At 31.2% G+C, this 18,558-nt stretch overlaps 1 protein-coding gene across 1 annotated transcript in view; it reads right to left on the bottom strand.

Annotated features, from left to right (window-relative positions):
* The window catches only part of LOC118191999 (nephrin-like), a 916,450-nt gene that overhangs the window by 37,328 nt on the left and 860,564 nt on the right, over positions 1–18,558 (bottom strand). The window contains exon 18 of the mRNA XM_085814264.1: positions 5,915–6,082. Coding sequence (XP_085670390.1) covers positions 5,915–6,082 — 168 coding nt within the window. The remainder of the gene's footprint in view (positions 1–5,914; positions 6,083–18,558) is intronic.

Below are 18,558 nucleotides of genomic sequence, written 5' to 3'. Positions count from 1 at the left end.
TTCGAAGTTTATTACACGAAAAGTTCTGGAGGAAAATGAATATCGCTAGTGACCTCACAAGGCAAGTAAACAGAAAATTTGACGTTCAAATCTTTTCGCGAAAACTCACCGGATTACGAACAGCCAGGAATTTTGAGTAGGAAAATGGCCCTCGCATTTCCATTCCGTTACTATAGAAACCACACATCCACTATCCCTGATGCTGTTCTCTTTTGTGATGTTAGCCCGCTTTATTACATTCTTGCTGCAATAAAATCTTGCAGTAAAAATAGTCAAATCAACGCTCACGCTTTCGTGCTATCTGGATACTTATCAAACATGCAACAAACCAACAGTCCGAAGATGGATATAAGCAATTACAGGGAGGGTAGAAAAATATTTATTCTTCGCTGACAACCTTCTATTTCGTCCTGCTGGTATCCAATTCCTTAGCTTCTTCCCAAATCCGAAATTGCCATTGAAAACCTTTGCTTATGAATCATGCAGGAGGATGCTAAGTTAGGCGATGAATCACAGAGAAGCTCAGGCAAAACTGCAAATAAAAGTAGACTGAAATTTTTATTCTATTACTACGGTCCTTCGAGGGCGCATACCTGAATTAAGATATTCCACCGTTGCATAGAAATTGTTTAAAACTCTTTTATCAAAGGGTATCTTAGTTTCCTAAGCGGCAAAAGCTGCGGAAAAAATACGTCTTAAGCATGAGAATGCACTTTAGAGCGTTCTTTATGCAATCGAGCTGGAGGCTTTTAAGTAATTGCATTTGAATAAAGGTAATAAATTATTTGCCTGAGAATTTTAGAGTGAGAAGCGAATTTTAGTTGTGAGTTAAGCTTTTTGCAATCTCGGTTGCAGGAATTCAACCATTAAGATTTACTATTACCTGTAACCAGAATGAAGTTGATATTAGCTACTATTTTATATTTATATGGGAAAAGGTTTAGGTACTAACAACTAATAAGTGTTTAGTTTCAGGTTTATTATTACCTGTAACCAGAATGGAGTTGATATTAGCTACTATTTTATATTTAGTTTAGGTTTAGGTATTAAAATGTTTAGGTAAATGCTTAGGTTTAAATGTTTAGGTATTAACAGATAATAAGACTTTGATTTAAATATTACCGATTAAAGGATTAAAAAATGATTACTTACGAAAAAAATATTGAAAGCTTGAAATGTGTTTTTAAATAGTATGTAGCTAGTAAACAAACACTTCAAAGGCCAAGCCTGTAAATTATTCATTTACTAAAGCGATTTTTGTAAGAAATTATAGCAAACAATAGATAATTACTTTGCGTTATCAAAACAAAATTTAAGAGTGATATATTTTTAAATGAACTAAAAACGAACTACTCTTCTATTAAATATTTTTTATCCAAATCACTAAAATTAAACAATTCTAAAAGCTTGGCAGCTTTCGTTAGCTATTTGTCAACGTTAACTATTAACCAGATTTCTGCCTTGATCTAGAGCAAAGTTTAAATCAGATCATAACAAAAGTACATCGATTAGGTAATCTATAGAAGTTAAGTTACTTATTACCTCAAATTAAGTTTATAAGCTTAAAATTTTCTACGACTTGCGGTCGGACAATAATCAAATTCAACAATTGTTTGCAATAATAAACGCCTTGAAGGGTACTTTTGCATTGGCTTTCTTCTCAATAACATTTGATTTAAATTTATTTTTATCTTTCGAAACAGGTAAAATTTAAACTCTACCAATTCACAAGAGCCAGAAGAAAATAGCTAACTTTGCTAAGATAGCGGTTAAGTTTTAAATAACATGTCATATTTGTGACTTTTAAATCTTTTCATTTCATCCATCATTTGGATATTTCTGAATAATGAGATTGCAAATAAACGTAAGGTAATAATAAATAGGATAGCAAACAAAAAAGACTAAATGTTTACTGAAAATTTAAAGGCTCCTCATACTCATCTCAAAAAGTCTGAAAGATAAAAATAAAAGATAAAAAATGAAATAAAAGATAAAAATGCAAAGATAAAAATAAAATCCAAAGATAAAATTTTTCAGTCAATATCTCGTCAAAAAAAAAAAAAAAAAAACATGGCAGTGCAAAAGAACTTCAGAAAGGAACTTTGGAAATTCCGAAACATCATGGTAACAAAGCAGCTGTAAAACATTGAAAAATTATACATTTCATATAGATAAGACACTATAAAATCTAGAAAAGTATGGTTTTGCAGTTTTTTATCACACTATTTCGTAAAGGCAATGCTTCGAAATTATCGTTGCCATTTTTTTGTTTCTCTGTTTTTTTAAGATGTTTAAAATTGAGAATTGTTTTGTCACTCTTTTCTTTCTTCTCCGACTACGTTTTCTCCTCATGTCTGCTTCTCGTGAAGAATTCTTTTAGAACATTTTCGCCGCAATGTTTGCGGAGAACATCAAACTATGCATTCTTTATCAAAATGATAGTTTCAAGCAGCTTTATTTCCAAAAAAGTAGAGTGTTAAGTGGAAATTTCACAATTCATAATAAATTACAAAGTCACATGGTACCTTCGAAATCAATTTCAGAAATATACAAATCCAGAATATGTAATCATTATTTTTAAAACAATTTATTTGAGAAATATGAGCTGCAATTAACATGCAGGGCATAACAAATGGACGCGCTGCAGAACTTGGCCAAGAGCACCTGAAAATTTTTAATCTACAGCACATGTTTTATTAAGTACTTTTTGAAGGTAACAAATTATCTTCCATTATAAACTATTAATAATTTTAAGAAAGTATAGTTCCCGTAAATATTAATTTACTTAGAGTTATCGATCGAATAGTGTTACAATATAATCTATATTCACTTTTAATGCATTTAGGTGCATAACTGGATTAAGTTTTATAATCAGCAAACATTTCTATCTGTAAAATTTGGTTTTTAGCTCTGAACATCTGTCCGTAAATAGTCAGAAGTCCTTTAACGCGGATACTAAAATTTTAAAAGTCACTAAATTTAAATTTTGAATTAAGAAAATGCATTTTTAGGATGTTCCTTTATTTTGTCAATAATTTCAGTTCTGTAAAAATTTAAACATCGTAAACCGCTGAGAAATAATATTATACTGATTTTCGCTTTTCAGTTTGTAGAGCTCCTCACTTTGTAGATGTTAAGTTACAGTTAAACGTGAAGAATCTTAAGAACTAGTAAGCGAATAATCGCTTGAGTTCGTGTGACAAGAAGCAACAAGATGGAAGGGTAAATAAACCTTTATTATTCAAATAAGATTTAACAGAACTCCGTTTTGGAGTGTACAATAAAAGCCGATTCTTGGGCTTGAACTTAAGAGGCTAATAAGTAAACTATAACTAATCTAAACTAAAGAAATATAGCCAGAGCTATCAAGATTCTAACCGAGTTGGCCCCTTAACGCTAACTGACTGCGAAGCTATCAAGGGCCTAAGCACGGCCGAGCGTAATATTAGCTTACGAGAGAGAAGCTTAAAAAGGCGGACGCGTGCAGACAGAATACCTGGTAACTCTCTCGCCCAGACAGTAGAACTTCGCGGTTTAATACCGCTTTTCCTCATTATGTATTCAGACGTGATTCTAAAACTACGTTCTGGCCGGAAGTAGTAAGTTGAAGTTAAGAATCTACAGGAAAGGAACTTTAACTTGAAATTTAACTGTTAATAAAATTAACATAATCCTTATAAGTTACTCTCATAAACATTTTTATAAATGCTATAAATGTTTAGTTTGCTATCGAACTCGTACATAATGAAGTGGTTAAAGCTTTAATTTCACGCTTCAAGACTTCTAACTTGAAAACAACATTAAGCGCTTACCCGTTATGAACTGTTTTCTAAGCCATTGACTAATGACTGATATACCGTATTATTTTTTACGAACTTCTTTTTTGCGTATGTACCTTTTAATTAAACTGGCAAGAAATATTATAAATAATGTTTTAGATACCTAACAACGTAAGTTCACCTAACAACAAGATAGCCAGCAACATAAGGTTTTTTTTATCTTCTTTTCCCCCCTGGATTTTACAAAGAGAGATTATTTTAGATCCTTTTTATACACAGAGAAGCAGGTCTTGCATATTTTTTCAGATAAATCGAAATTGCTTTCGTGACATATGGGTACCATAGTTGGATGTCATAAGCTAAGCAAGCTTACTTTGATAACTCGTCACTTAACTGCAACAATACTCATTTCTAAGGTTTTAAAGGGCAAAAAGCCCCTTGAGTTAAATCTAATAATGTTTATAAAGGAGCCTAGTTATGACCAATGTGATAGATGATTAATGTTTAAAGATTTATTTTCAAATAGAGTAATATAATAATATTCATCTAGTGTGTACCCCGAGCAAAAAGAAACGTTTAATGGATATTTCGATTAATTAAAAATAAAGGAATTTAGGAAAATATGTGTAAAGCGGATTAAATAGTTTTAAAACCGATTCTATTATTCAGAATCTCGCCTATTGTCTCAAGAAGTGGTGGTTATTATACAAACTCGCCTTTTTTTTTGCTTTTTAAAAGTAGAGTCCTTTATATTAGATTACATTTTTAATTGCATCTTAATGAATGACTCAAAACGCGAACTTGATTGAATGAACGAAAAAACGTATTTTGCGACATCCCTTTTTGAACTACCGCCATAAAACATTTTCGTTTCCTTATTCGAAGAGGAATCCTTTCTATGTACTTGCCTTTTCAATTTTAAGAATGTCCAGAAATCATATGAAGATAAGCCAGGTTATTTGAAGAATATTTGAAAAGTATACGCTGTGTCTTGAGAAAATCCGGTATTATTTGTCCATGATCCGAAAGAAACGGGTTTTCAGGAAATCTGTATAAAATTCGCCGCTTTCTGTTAGTCTGTGAGTTGGTAATGTTGGCATCTGCAACTGTGATTGATTTGGGGTAGGCTTTTCAATCACTCGCATGTTACCATGCTTAAAGTGCCTCATCAATGAAATGTGGAGGCACATCTAAATGTTTCACCAACATTGAAAGCTATAAAATGTAAAAAATGCTTCATGTCTATACTTCGCATTAACATAAAGTTCAGTCAAAATGCTTTTGCAGCTTAGTTTTCTTCACCTACCTAAACAATATGTATTAGTTAATTCTATTCATTGAATTTCACTGAATCTAGCCGCATCAGAATACTGAATCTAGTTGCATCCGAATACTGGAGCTAGCTGTATATGCAGACATGTCGATATACCACTTTCAGATTGTCGTCTTCTATAATATCGAAACATGGGATACGAACGCAAATTGTAAAACTTTTCGGTCAGTCGTCTTTGTACATCTCTTTGCATTTGTATTAATCTTTAATCTTTTTGAGTTATATTATTTTACAGCGAAATTACTGATTAAAAAACATTGTTTTTGTTGCTAATACTCACTTGTCTGACCTATAGTCAGCCCAACCCCGTGAAAATTCTTGTAGATAGGAACGAAAGTTTACGTATGCCGTTGGCAATAGCCTTGATCACCTTACAGGTGACAGTGCGATTTAGCTCAGTTACGCCCCCCCCCCCGCCATTTTGATGGAGAGCACTCCGGGGGGGGGAGGACGGGTCCGTGGGTCTCACACCGCTCTTCTCCTACGATCAACATTCGAGAGGACTTTGAGCTCACTGCATATTTAGATTGCCCCCATACCACACGGGCACTATACATTTAACATAGATCCATGCCTTCTTCGGGATTCTAACCCGGATCTTTCGGCACGGCAGTCAGCGGCGGCAACCATTAATGCAAAAACATTCTTCAGTGTCCATAAGATTTAATTTTAAACGAATTCAACCATAATATTTTTTCTCGAATTTGTGGATTCATATTCGAAGCAAAACATGTCGTAGAGAAGAGATCCAATCAATGAATGAAAGCTAGTGCAGTGTTAAAATACTGGGACAAAGACTTACCTTGAGTTTGTCTTTTCTTTTTCCTTTGCATATAACAAGCTACTATTGCTCCATTGATGAGTATCAGAAGAGTTCCTGCCACACAAATGACAACAAGTAGTAAGATAGGCATGTCATCATTATCTTTTGCGAGAGCATCGACAGCTGTGCTCGGAAGCCGACGAGTTACTGAAAGAATTTAGAACTTTATTAACCCTCTCACTGCGTACTTTTTTTTTATCAAAATAGGTTCAAAAATTGTTTATTTTTTATTACATATTTCAAATCTACATATATTTTTAGAGTTAAAATATACAAAAATGTTTTGTAAAAGAGTTTTTTTTTCAATATAGAATTAGATCATAGAAAAAGGTTGTCAGAATACTGAAATTGAAGAAGAATGATATAAAATGTAAAATTTTGAAAATTAATATTGGTTAAATTATGATTTATTTTATAAAATACAAAGGTAAAACACATATACTAATGAAAATATTTGCATAATGTAATATTTTGCATATCAATTTTGCACCACTGTCGAACGTTTTCAATAGAAACTGAATTTTCAGATTCATCATAATCTGCAGAGGAATCCGAGAAATTCTCATCAGTTTCGCTATAACTATCTTCAATATACTTGAAATCAGAGTCAAAACTACTATCAGTGTCGGAAATATCGTCAGGAATATAGATTATATCAATCGCGAAACACTTCCTGTCAGACATGTTTGAACTCTGAAAAGCGCGCGCAAAATGCTACATTACGTATTCTGGTATATTTGGCAGAAATGTGGACAACTAACGCCATCTATTAGCCCATATCTAAATAAACAATTAAACTTCATAGAAAAGCCTAAAGGAAACCTCGAACGGGGAAAGAGCGGGTTACACAATGAAATAAACGGCAAAAATTCATCCCCGCGGAAATTGCGGGTTGCACAAATTTTGCTACTTCTACGTTGCCCGTGGATATCGAGAGGGTTAATCTTATGCGTGCACTAAAGAAAATTACCACAGCAATTAAGATTTTTAATTTTTTTATAAAGATCTAAAATTTCTGTATCTGTCACAAGCAAATTCAATAATAAAATTTAAGGGATTAATTTTGCAGAAATTGCCAAACGGGTTTATTTTTATTTGGGGATACTGATTTTCGTCGATTAAAAGTTTCTTTTAAAGTTGTTTCCAAGCAAAATAAACTGAAATGGTATGGGAATACAAACAAGTTGAAAATATTAATGCTGTATTGACATCCCTCAGTACTGTTCTCAGTACATCCAAGTCCATAATATATTTTCATGGTATTTTAATACCTAACAATAGCCAAAAAATAGAGCTAAAGTAAAAATCGAAAATGTTACTATAAATTTAAGGTATTAAACATTCTACTGTAACATATTTCTTATACTCAATATTTCATTCATATGCGTTAAATATTTTCCACGTGTTTACTAACTTAAATAATTTTGAGAAATCTAAAGAAATTACAGAAACAATTAATTAAAATTCCTACAGAAATGGAAAGTATTCAGAAATATTAATTTGAAGTATAGACCGAAAATATTCGCATTCAATAAAACAAACAGATTCATGTACTTCATATTAAAAAATAATGTATTACTTCAAATTAAATATTTTCAATTTTAAGTTGAAAGTACCCTAATATTATGAAAGTATTTAAAATACCTACGCTAGAAGTCTATTTAATTACAAAGTAACGAATCTTATGTTTCTTAGATTTGTACACTGAAATTAAGTAATTGTTAACAACAGGCTAATTTTAGAACCGTGTAAGCATTTTAATTAAAGTAAAACAAGGGGGTATTAAAGTTCCTTTTCAAATAAGTAGTTTGTTTTCACTCGAGTCGATCAGATTAAAAGACTATAATCCGTTAAAATGCAAATTTCTACTGAAGTTGTATTGAAATCCAAAAGTAGGTTAGTTTTAGAGTATTTAAATTAAAGAAAAGCTTTGTTCAGGATCGTCTGCTTAGCAAAGAATTACTTTTCTCGTATTACTTTTTTTCTGTTTCTAGAGTTTTATAAAGGAAATTAAATAGAATTTGCATGAGCACTTTAGAAAGAAAAGTGTGCAATAGAATTTAATTGGAGTAAATGACAATTTCGTGTTGTAGAAAATTTGCTGCAATCTACGCTTGGAAAAAACTTCGAAACGCTACCATTTTTGGTATAGTAAACTTAATTTAACGTCTAAAAGATAATACATTGTTATAACGTTTTCATTTGGAGTAGTTACTTAGTCATTTTTGCTTCCTTGTATGAAGTAAAGGGAGTACTGTAAATCGCTAACAATTTCGGGAATCATATTTCAACGAAAATATCCATTTTGACCGCTCTCAAATCCATTTAAACTTTTGCGTGACATCTGTACGTACGGACAGAATTAAGAACTCTTCTTTTCCCCAAACGAATTATAAAACATATTTAAAATGAATTCAAAAGAGATTTTTTCGAAACGTCTGTACGTCTACGTACACACGCATGCATGTATCTCGCATAACTCTAAACCAAGTAGCCTCAGAAAATGCAATTTTGTATATGGGAGTGCTATAACATGTAGTTGCGCACCTCTCTTTTTGGTTGCAATCGGCCACACCCAAAGTATATATGTAATATATTCTGTAGCAAAAGACAGGTAGTTGAAACCGTAATAGCGAGAATTTTGGTGTGCCGATCCACAATGAATAAGAAATTTGGCAGTCAAGGTATATTTAATTCAACTTTTATTTCAATATACATGTTGTGGTCACAAGCAAGCTGGCGCATTTGTGCCTATTACAAGAGGTTTACATTTTTGGTAAATTTTTAGTAAGAAGAAAGCAACAGACAGACAGTAATCCAGCTAAACCAAAGCGTTAGTTTCGGTTCTCAATGCATTTTGATTGGATAGTTAATTTTGCTTTCCGTTTACATCACCAGAATTATGTAATAGTCATATGACATGGATTAATCTAGAAATGACGCAATACAGAGGTTACTATTTTTAGAATTGAGAAGGGAAATGTACTTTGCTAATTTAATCTTTCACATATTCTTTATTTTTGAGAGTAGGGTGAATCATTTTAAAACCCTTATATGAAAGACGAAACAATAGTTTCTGAAATTAGCGCTAATGAAATTATTGAAGATATGTGAGGATATCATCATCATCCATGACTCAACAGCCCACGCTGAGCCAAGGCCTCCTCATCTTGACGCCTGATCTACTAGCTACTCTCTTTGAATACTAGTAGATCAGGAGAGCTGATCTACTAGCATTCAGGTATATTTAACTCCTTCAATTCTTAGTTAAAAGGATAAAACAATCCTCCTCTAGAGCATCTATCCATCGAAGTCTAGTTCTTAATCTTCTCCTTGTGTTTCTTGTGTTTCTTTTAATATGTTACTGTCGTTCATACGGATAACATGCTAGAGCAACCGAGGCGGCTTATTGTAATGTAATGAACAATGTCTGGCTCTTTGAACAATCGGTATAATTTGGTGTTGTGTCTTCTACGTCAAATGTGGAAGAAATTACATCCAAAAGTATTAGAAAACGAAAATAATGTTTTGACTATACCTCGAATCTTTGTTCAGTTACAAGCTGTGCAGGCTTTGCTATGAAATGATACACTGTGATTTATAGAGAAAGTGCTATACAAAATATTCAGTTTATTCAATAAACTGATAGGAAAATATTTTAAATTTTTAACTAGAAACCAATATTGAAGATTGCTTTGCAACGTTGCGGTATAAAATAACATAATCAATTTTATTAATAATTTAAGATGGAAGTATATAAAGTGTGGTTGGAATTTGAAAGAGGATCGATTTTCCAAATAGTCATTAAGTTCTTATCTGTTCATTTTATCCACCAAGATGGCTTCGGCCGGTCAGAGATTATTCTCGAGAATGAGTTCAGATGATAAACCGTGTTGACGTAGCCTGATTGAAGTTAGAGCTTTAAACAAATCTGACTGGATAAAGTCTAAAATTTAAAGCCAAGTTCAATGAGTCAAGTTTCTTTCTTATTAAAGATTTTCTAGGTGACAGACTCTCCCTTGGCCATGCTTCTATTTCTTGCACTTTGGAAAGAGGGTGCCTTCATGGCTCGGTGTCTGGACCCTTACAATTGAATTTAGTTATAAATGATGTTCTCAGATTGTCTGGCTGTAAACCAATCGATTTTGCTGATTATCTACTGATTTGCTTTCAGAAGAAGTGTTCCGATGCACTTTTTAATATGACTGAGCACATCCTTAATAGGCTTTCACACTGGTCTAGAGAGCAGAAAATGCAATTCAATCCTAATTAATCTAAAATTTGTTGTTGTTGCTCATGCTCACTCGCAGTCAGCCCAAGCCCAACGAAATGTTTAAGAAAATTAAAAGAAAGCACGTACTTGGATAATATTTTACTGGAGACGGTAAATGAAATTAAACATTATTCTTATTTATCATAAGTTTCGCTGGGAAAGTTATTTTGTATCTATTGGAAAAAGGTGAAAATGTACTCATAGGATTTAACCGCTTTTCTTACAATACTTTTGGTTTCAAGTCTAATGTTATTGGCATGATTTATAAACAGAGTATAGTTCCTACTGTTTGCTTTGCTTCGAAAATGTGGAGAACAGCTTTGGAAGAGAAGATTAATTTTCGTATTCTTTGGAGAATTCGAAGAAGAATTTTACAAGAGGCTAAAGAACAATCAGCTGTGAAGCCTATTTCGCAATTCCGGAGTTCTCCTGACGGATCTTTATGTTTTACACGACAAAGAGTTTAAAGATACCATCAGCAAACTTATGATCGATACGAAGATGTTGTCTGGGTATCTTCCTCACCCTGCTGATCGATTCCCATTTCAAACTATAATTTATGACAATTCCATTGAAGATAATTCCTCAGTGTGTTATACAGATGGCAGTAGAATTACTAATCGGTTGGACTACTTTATGTCTTTTTTCATCATGGCTCTGAACAGGAATACAAATTCTTTAGAATTCCCAATGAATGCAGTGTTTTCCGAGTCGAACTTCTGTGTAATTATGAATCAATTAAGTGGATATCTAATAATTTTTCTGAAGTGGTAAAATTCTTGTTTGCACTGATTCCATTTCCTGTTTATATATCCTTATGAATATCTTCTGTAATAAATTAATTGTCACTTCTCATGCGATTCTTAAAGATTGAAAAATAAAGATGCTGGTATCATCTGTTCTCATATACGTGGCCGCACTGGCAATATAGAAAATGAAAGGGTGGATTGGTTGGCAAAACAAGCTACTAGCCTTCACGTTAACACCCCAGTGACACTGTCTAAATCTTTCTTCGAGAAAAAAAGTTGTAATGAAATTATTATGAAGTGGAATGAATTATACAAAAGTTCTTTGCCTCTGACTAACTTGGTTTTTCCTTTTATTCCTCACAGCATATTTTTTTGCAATTACTAAATTTTTAATTGGGCTCAGTCGTTTCAACTTATATTTGAAGAGATTTTGGACTAACACCCTTGTGTTCTTGTATCTTCGGGGAAGATCAAAATTTTGAATATTTGTTGTTTTATTGTTTAAAGCTGAATCTGAAAGGAAGGAAAAAAACTCATTTGTTAGTTAAACTCTTTAAACATTAAGTTTATTCGCCCTCTTTATGTGCTTGTTCCAAATAAAATGGGATTCTCATCTTTCTATATTATCTCTGTAAGCCTTGTGAAATACTATGTGGCGCACAAGGAGTTTAAACAGTCTTAAAAACATTCGGTGATTGTGGATGCAGCTGCAACAGTAGACGCCCTTCCATAGTAGTTCGACCACGATTTCAAACAAGGATCGATCAGTACGGGCAATATATTTGTAACCACTGACCTACCGAATTCAGCAGCTAATTTATGAACAAATGTGATTTTAAGAAGTTTAAATGATTCAACTTTGAAGACGTGAGCTGCCGATATTATTGCTCCAGGTAAGTAATCTAACTTATATTGATTAAATTTTCTTAAAGTAGATTTGTTGATTGTTGATTTTAACCTGGCCATCCCTAATATGCTATTGTTTAGGGAGGAAATATATCCTTTCAAGTATGATATCAAAAAACGTAGACGAAGCATGTTGCATCTTCAAGGTTTTACTTTAGTTGGAAAAGACTTACATAAAAATTTGGGATTCCTGAGTTCAGAATAAATGTTTTGACTTTAAAAATATGTCATAACCAACATCAAATAATTTAGACTCAGATTCTACATTTTTTTTCTCTTCTACTTACTACTACTATATACTTTTGTAATTACTAATATCTATTTCTGTACTAATAATTATGTATTTACTTTTTAATTCGTTAACTATGAATCTTCGATAATTCATCCAGGATGGCAAAACCTTACAGGGATTTATATTTATTTTAAATTACCAATCTTACTTAATTTGTTATTCTTTCTTATAAGTCTTCATTCGCCTAATTGTCAATGCCAGAATATTAAAATTTGATAGCGCACGTGAAGGAATGAAAATTCGACCTTGAAAAAAGAGTTTAAAAACCGAGGTTCAGTAGGAAAGCGAAAGAGTTGTGCTATTGCCGTCACCTCTGTTGCGTAAGCGTCTGCTCCCAGAGGTATTGCTGGTTCGAGTGGCTGCATTTACTTGCTGCCACTTGTTTTTGACGGGGGTTTAAGAAACAGGAATTATATGAGCCCTGTAAATTAGTTCTACTACTGTACATATTTTGAAATCTTTAGTTAGTTCTTTGATTTCAGTTACCGCCCAAGCAGAGGCGTAGTTTGTTAGCGTCGAGTTTACGCACTGTACATTTTTAAAGAGTGTAATAAAGGATACGTTTAACCCTTCTTCTATGCAGTTACTGCTCTTGAAGGTTTTACACAGGATTTAATCAAGGGAACTCTTTAACCTGATGAAGCTTAAGCGGTTTGAGAGGTGCGTTCTTTGAAAGTGTTGATTGCATTTTCCGATTTTTATTAATATAATGTACTCTTGTGAAATTAAATAGTTGAAGAGGGTAGCATATTAAAATTTAGTACCTTTCTGAATAAGGCTCATTTTGGATACTTCGCATAAGCTTTTTAAATTCAAGAACTGCAGCATAATTGTACTTACTATATGTCTAAAGCAGTGATTCTCAGATGCTGTGTTGTGGTATATTAGTCGGTTTCAAAATTGTGTAGCTGTGTCTCAAGAGAAACGAAAGTATACTTATTATAAAGGAAAAATAAAAGGAAATAATAAATAAATAAATTAAATAAAATGTCTGAAAGATTTCAAGTTGTAATGGTCGTCTAAAAGGGTTTGTTGAGGTTTTTTACAATTCCGCTAAGCTCGCAGACCACCAGACCGTATACCACTCACACCCAATTTGCTCACCATGTACAATTCAACAGCAAAATCGCAAAAATTTTAAAAACTGCATGGCAGCGTATGTTTAGAATACATGATGCAGTGTTAAGTCTTCTCATATATTCTTTTATAGTTTCCAGTCTTTTCTCAGTTCATCATATGAATGTTCCCTTTCCTTAGTAAGATGATTTGCAAAACATTTTTTTGGTTTTTTTATTATTAATGTTTTGTATGTTAACTTTATTTATAAAATAGCCCGTTCTTCGCCCTTACACCACATAAAATTCAATTCTGCAAAAAATCACAAAATATTTAAAAGTAGCATATCTTTAGAATTTCCGACAGACAGTCCCGGACTTACAGCATTGCCACTTGTATCTTTCAAATCGTTGAGACTGTAAATCGTTGAGACTGTAAATCAAAAATTCAATTTCATATTTTAATTTCACACTTTACAAAATACGAAATAAATAATAAAAGAAAAGTCTGAAAGCTTTCAGATTTTATATTACGCTCAAAAGGGCGCTTTGTTCATTTACACATACATACACGTTAGGAGAACCGTGATAGCATTTGAGCTATCACCCCTTTGGGCTAAAATGTTTAAAAACAGCATATCTTTAAAATTTCGATAGACTCGCGCACTAGAGATAAAAATATTTTATCTTTAAAATTTCGATAGACTCGCGCACTAGAGATAAAAATATTTTATTTCTTTTATTTTTATTTCGTATAGTGTTGCCACAGCTTGCTTTGAAATCGATGAGTTTTTTAAATCAAAAATCCGTTGAAGTTTTACAAAATATGAAATCGATAATAAAATAAATTCGAAATTCAAAATTGGGCGTCCAGTAGCCAATATTCGGGTACAGAACAACGTTATTGAAAATTTGAGGGCTCTACCTTTGTTTCTTCACAATTTGAGAAACATACATACATTCATGCAGATTCTTCGTTGTTTAATTTTCATGCAGATTCTTCATTAATAAAAATTACTTGTGGCTTCTATTAATAAAAATGGATTATAATTATATTATTAAAAGTTACGAATTATGAGCGACAATTAATTTTAATTATCGCCCTGTTATAACACAGGGCGATAATATTTGGTGGAAACAAGTTGAAAAATGATTCAACGCTTTTAGGAATTCGGCACAAAATGACATTTCGACTCTAATAGCCCTTTTGGGCTAACAACCATTTGGTCTTAAAATATATAAAGTAATTTTATAAAAATACTGAACGATTTTAATTAGCTAAGTCATGAATTGTTTATTATTTAAATTATTTTTTTACATTTACATTACAAAAACCATTTTATTATTTAAATCAATCTGATTTAAAAGTAAGAAATAAATATTCCTAAGATCTAAATCTATTGTTTTCAAATAGTATAATTTGTTAATCTGTAACTGACAGATACAGTTTGAAAGATAAATACTTTACATTCTGCTGAATGGCAACAGATTCGAATGAAAAGTTAAATTACGCATTTATAGTGATCCTACTAAAAGTCCCATTTCAAGAATAATAGCCCCTTTTGACCTAATAAAACAGCATTGCGAGAATAGAAAACATCGAAAATAAAGTATTATATATATAATATATGTTGGACAAATAAAGCGGACCGTCTAGCAAGTACCATAAGTTACTGCTGTTTCTAAATTGGAGTGAGTATCTAGTACTCCAATTTTCCGGAGTGACTGGAACTAAAATCCAGAAGGATAATCACAAAATATAGTTAATTAGCTTATATTTTTCTGTAGGATTAATATATAGGAGAGAATTCTGATTATCGTATATTTCTTTCTATGGATATACTACGAAAACCTCATTGAATTTAAAAAATGGTTATTATTACTTTTTGGATTATTATTTATATTATTTGAATATATTACATAACATTATCTGAAGTTTTTCATAATAAGTGCTTGTTGTACTAAAATATATTTTGAATTTTGCAGAGTTTTAACTTTGCTTTTATTACCCATAAACCATATATTTATTTTACATAATATTCAAGTAGGACATTACGTATTGTAATGGGTTCTGTCTATTTTTCAACAATATAATTTTATAAAAAGATAGTTGATTTCAATAGATAAAAATTTATTTCAGTCAATATGCAGTAAATATACATGTATTTTATAGAGAAACGAATGTTGGTTTTTGTTTAGCAAATTTGTTATAATAATAATAATAATAATAATAATAATAATAATAATAATAATAATAATAATAATAATAATAATAATGAAAGAGAATCGGAAACAAATTTATTTTTAAATGTTTTTGACTGTAACCTCCTTCGGATGCTACCCTCCTTGAAATTTTACTTACATTTTATTAAATTTATTATCATATATTTTAATTTAATGGTAAATCGATATATCGGTATATCTATCTATAAGTATATTTTTGCAATTTTTGAAGAATTCAATTCCAAAGTTTTAGAATTTTTGAGCATCAGATTCTAATGAAACCTAAATACCCCTTTTGGAATGCAGCCTATTGTTCACTAGAAAACTACTGAAGTTCAAATTCACAAGGAGACATACGGAATTTATTATAAGATGCTTATTGGATTTCTCTGGCTCTAACTCCATTGGAATTCAATAAACTCGGTGCATCGAATGTAATACGCTTTTTTTACTTGTCCTCGACTTTGGTACGTAAAAATAATAAAGAAAAGCACAGAATAAAAAGCTGGCTGCCTTTTGTGTTAGTTTTAAAGAAGGGAAAGAATAAAACTAACATCGATTCTTAACGGTCCATCATTCTGAATTTCCAGTTTTTGATTGTTAATATCAGAACAAACTTCTCAGAAATTCAGTTAAATAAATTTTAAAAATATTTGAGGATAAAGAATAAAGAACGTTTTGTATTCTACCCTTCCAGTGTAGTAAATATTCGTCTACTTTACATATTATGAAATTATGTTTCGATATTCGTCGATACTATAAAAATATGTTATTAATATTACTGGAAAATTATATTTATATTTTATAATGAACTTGCTAATATGAATTTACAGTTCATTATCAAAAATTGATTTCAAAGATGAAATTCTAAAATTGCAAATTTAATAAACTCATCTTAGAAATCATTTTTTAAAATCCCCCCCAACCTTTGGTATTCTTATTTCTCTCCGTACGAAATTAAAAATGCTTAATCTATAATGTAAATAAAAGATTAAAAATCATTTATTTTTTGGATTAATCCTAGTACATTTGTGCTTTTAATTTTGCGTTATAGTTCTGTTTGTTTGCTTTGTTTATTTGTAGTTTATTATTAAATACTACTTAGAAAAAAATGTCCAGCAAAAAGAAGTTTATTTTCACAATCTCGAATGAAAGATGACTGAAACATTAAAAGGATGTATATTTTCATTTCATAAAAGTTATATTGGTTCAAAATTCAAATTCAAAGTTCGTTCAAAATAATGAATTCTAAGTCTAGAAGTACATTTTAGTTAATTAGGGTCATTAATATTTAGCGAGCTACATTTATTAATTATCTTCGTGTTCGTATTTACGTTTATTGATAAATAATCGTAAAACAAACGCGGCAAAGTGCTATCTGTACTGAATATAACTTACTCATTGGTTGTACTTGTAAGTATTTCGTTGAGAAATTCACAATTAACTTTAATTGGGAAAAGGAATAACAATTAAAATCTAATGGTGTCTTTTCACACCATTAGATTTTAATTGTTATTCCTTATTTAATAATAATTTGCATAGATAATTTAATAATAATTATGTAATAATAATAATTTGCATAGATAATTTAATAATAATTATATAATAATAATAATTTGCATAGATAATTTAATAATAGTTATATAATAATAATAATTTGCATAGATAATATTTTCCGAAATTCGTTTCCTAGCATATTTAAATAAACTTTTGAAATTACTCCCAACTCATAAGGGAATAGTAAATTTTCTTATTAATAAATAAAAATATTCAGTTTCATTTCTAGTACTGGAAAAAGTATTTTTCCAAATTTGGAAAATTTTAGTATCTCAAACAATTGTTCTCTCTCAGGCACTGCTTAAGAGATGTAAAGAATCGAAGAAGTATATTCATTAATGCCTAAAAATAACTGACTTCCGAGAACTTCATTTTGAAAAAGAAGCAAAACCTAAAGAGTTTTGATTTCGTTCGAAGAAATGATTAAATGTTGTCTGAATAAATATTGCAAATCACTTCACAAACGTGAAAGACATGTGATATTCTCTTTTATCTAATATATTATAAAAATTGAAATCATGTGAAAATTTTTATAAAAATAATAATAATAAGTAATATCTGAAAGCTTTTAGATATTATATTACGCCCGAATGGCCATTTTTTCATTTACAGACACATGCACGTTTTGAGAGCATTTGGGGTAACTCCATAAAAACAGCATATCTTTAGAATTTCCGATAGACAGCCTCGCGCACTGGAGATAAATTGTTTTATTCCCTACAGTGTTGCCGCTGCTCGCTTTGAAATTGTTGATTCTTTTATCAAAAATTCGTTAAAGTTTCCAAATATGAAATAGACAATAAAACAAATTCCAAATTCGGGCTTCCAGGTGCCCATGCTCGGGTGGAGGGCTATGGTATTCAAAATTTGATGACTCTAAGTACCGTCGTTTTTTCACAATGCGAGAATATACATACATGCATGTAGATTCATCAGTATTTAGATTCTTTAAATATGATATATGGCGATAATATTTGGTGGCAGCAATTTGAAAAGTGTTTCAGACATTTAAAGTGATTCAACACAAAATGCCGTTTGGGGACTAACAGCCTTTCTGGGCTAACGTCCATTTGAGATAATAATATTTTCACTAACTATAATGATATATTATTATTATGTTGCCTGTTTCATTCAAGAGATGTAGTCATAGCGCTTCTATGATAACCATAGTTCTAAGAATAAAAAACGAGATGGTTATTTTCCTGACAAATGCATCCCTGAAGAACAAACCCCTTTAAATATTTGATTCTTAAGCTACTGTAAGTTTCAGGTATAAAATTATAAATGAAAGAAAGGTATGCGGGTTATGGTAGCTTAAAACTGAAATCCATATGTCATTGTAAAACAGCCTTAGTGAATATTTTTAGAAGTTTAGCTACTTCATTTCATCAGTCACCTTATCATTTTGAACTGATCCAGTGACATTGTTGCCGATTTTGATCGAATCAAGTTCAAGCTATTTTTTCAGGCTTATAAACTATTACATGCATTTAAAAAAAGACAAGCCACCAAAAATCAAAGCAGCTACGGAATAATGTATACGGCAGCTCATTACTTAGAATTTTAAA

Source organism: Stegodyphus dumicola, chromosome 1, assembly GCF_044657685.1.
Source record: "Stegodyphus dumicola isolate Sdum_Otavi_A_Nest chromosome 1, ASM4465768v1".
Classification (NCBI taxonomy): Eukaryota; Metazoa; Arthropoda; class Arachnida; order Araneae; family Eresidae; genus Stegodyphus; species Stegodyphus dumicola.
Note: the sequence above shows the minus strand (reverse complement) of the source record. Positions and strands in the feature narration are given on the sequence as shown.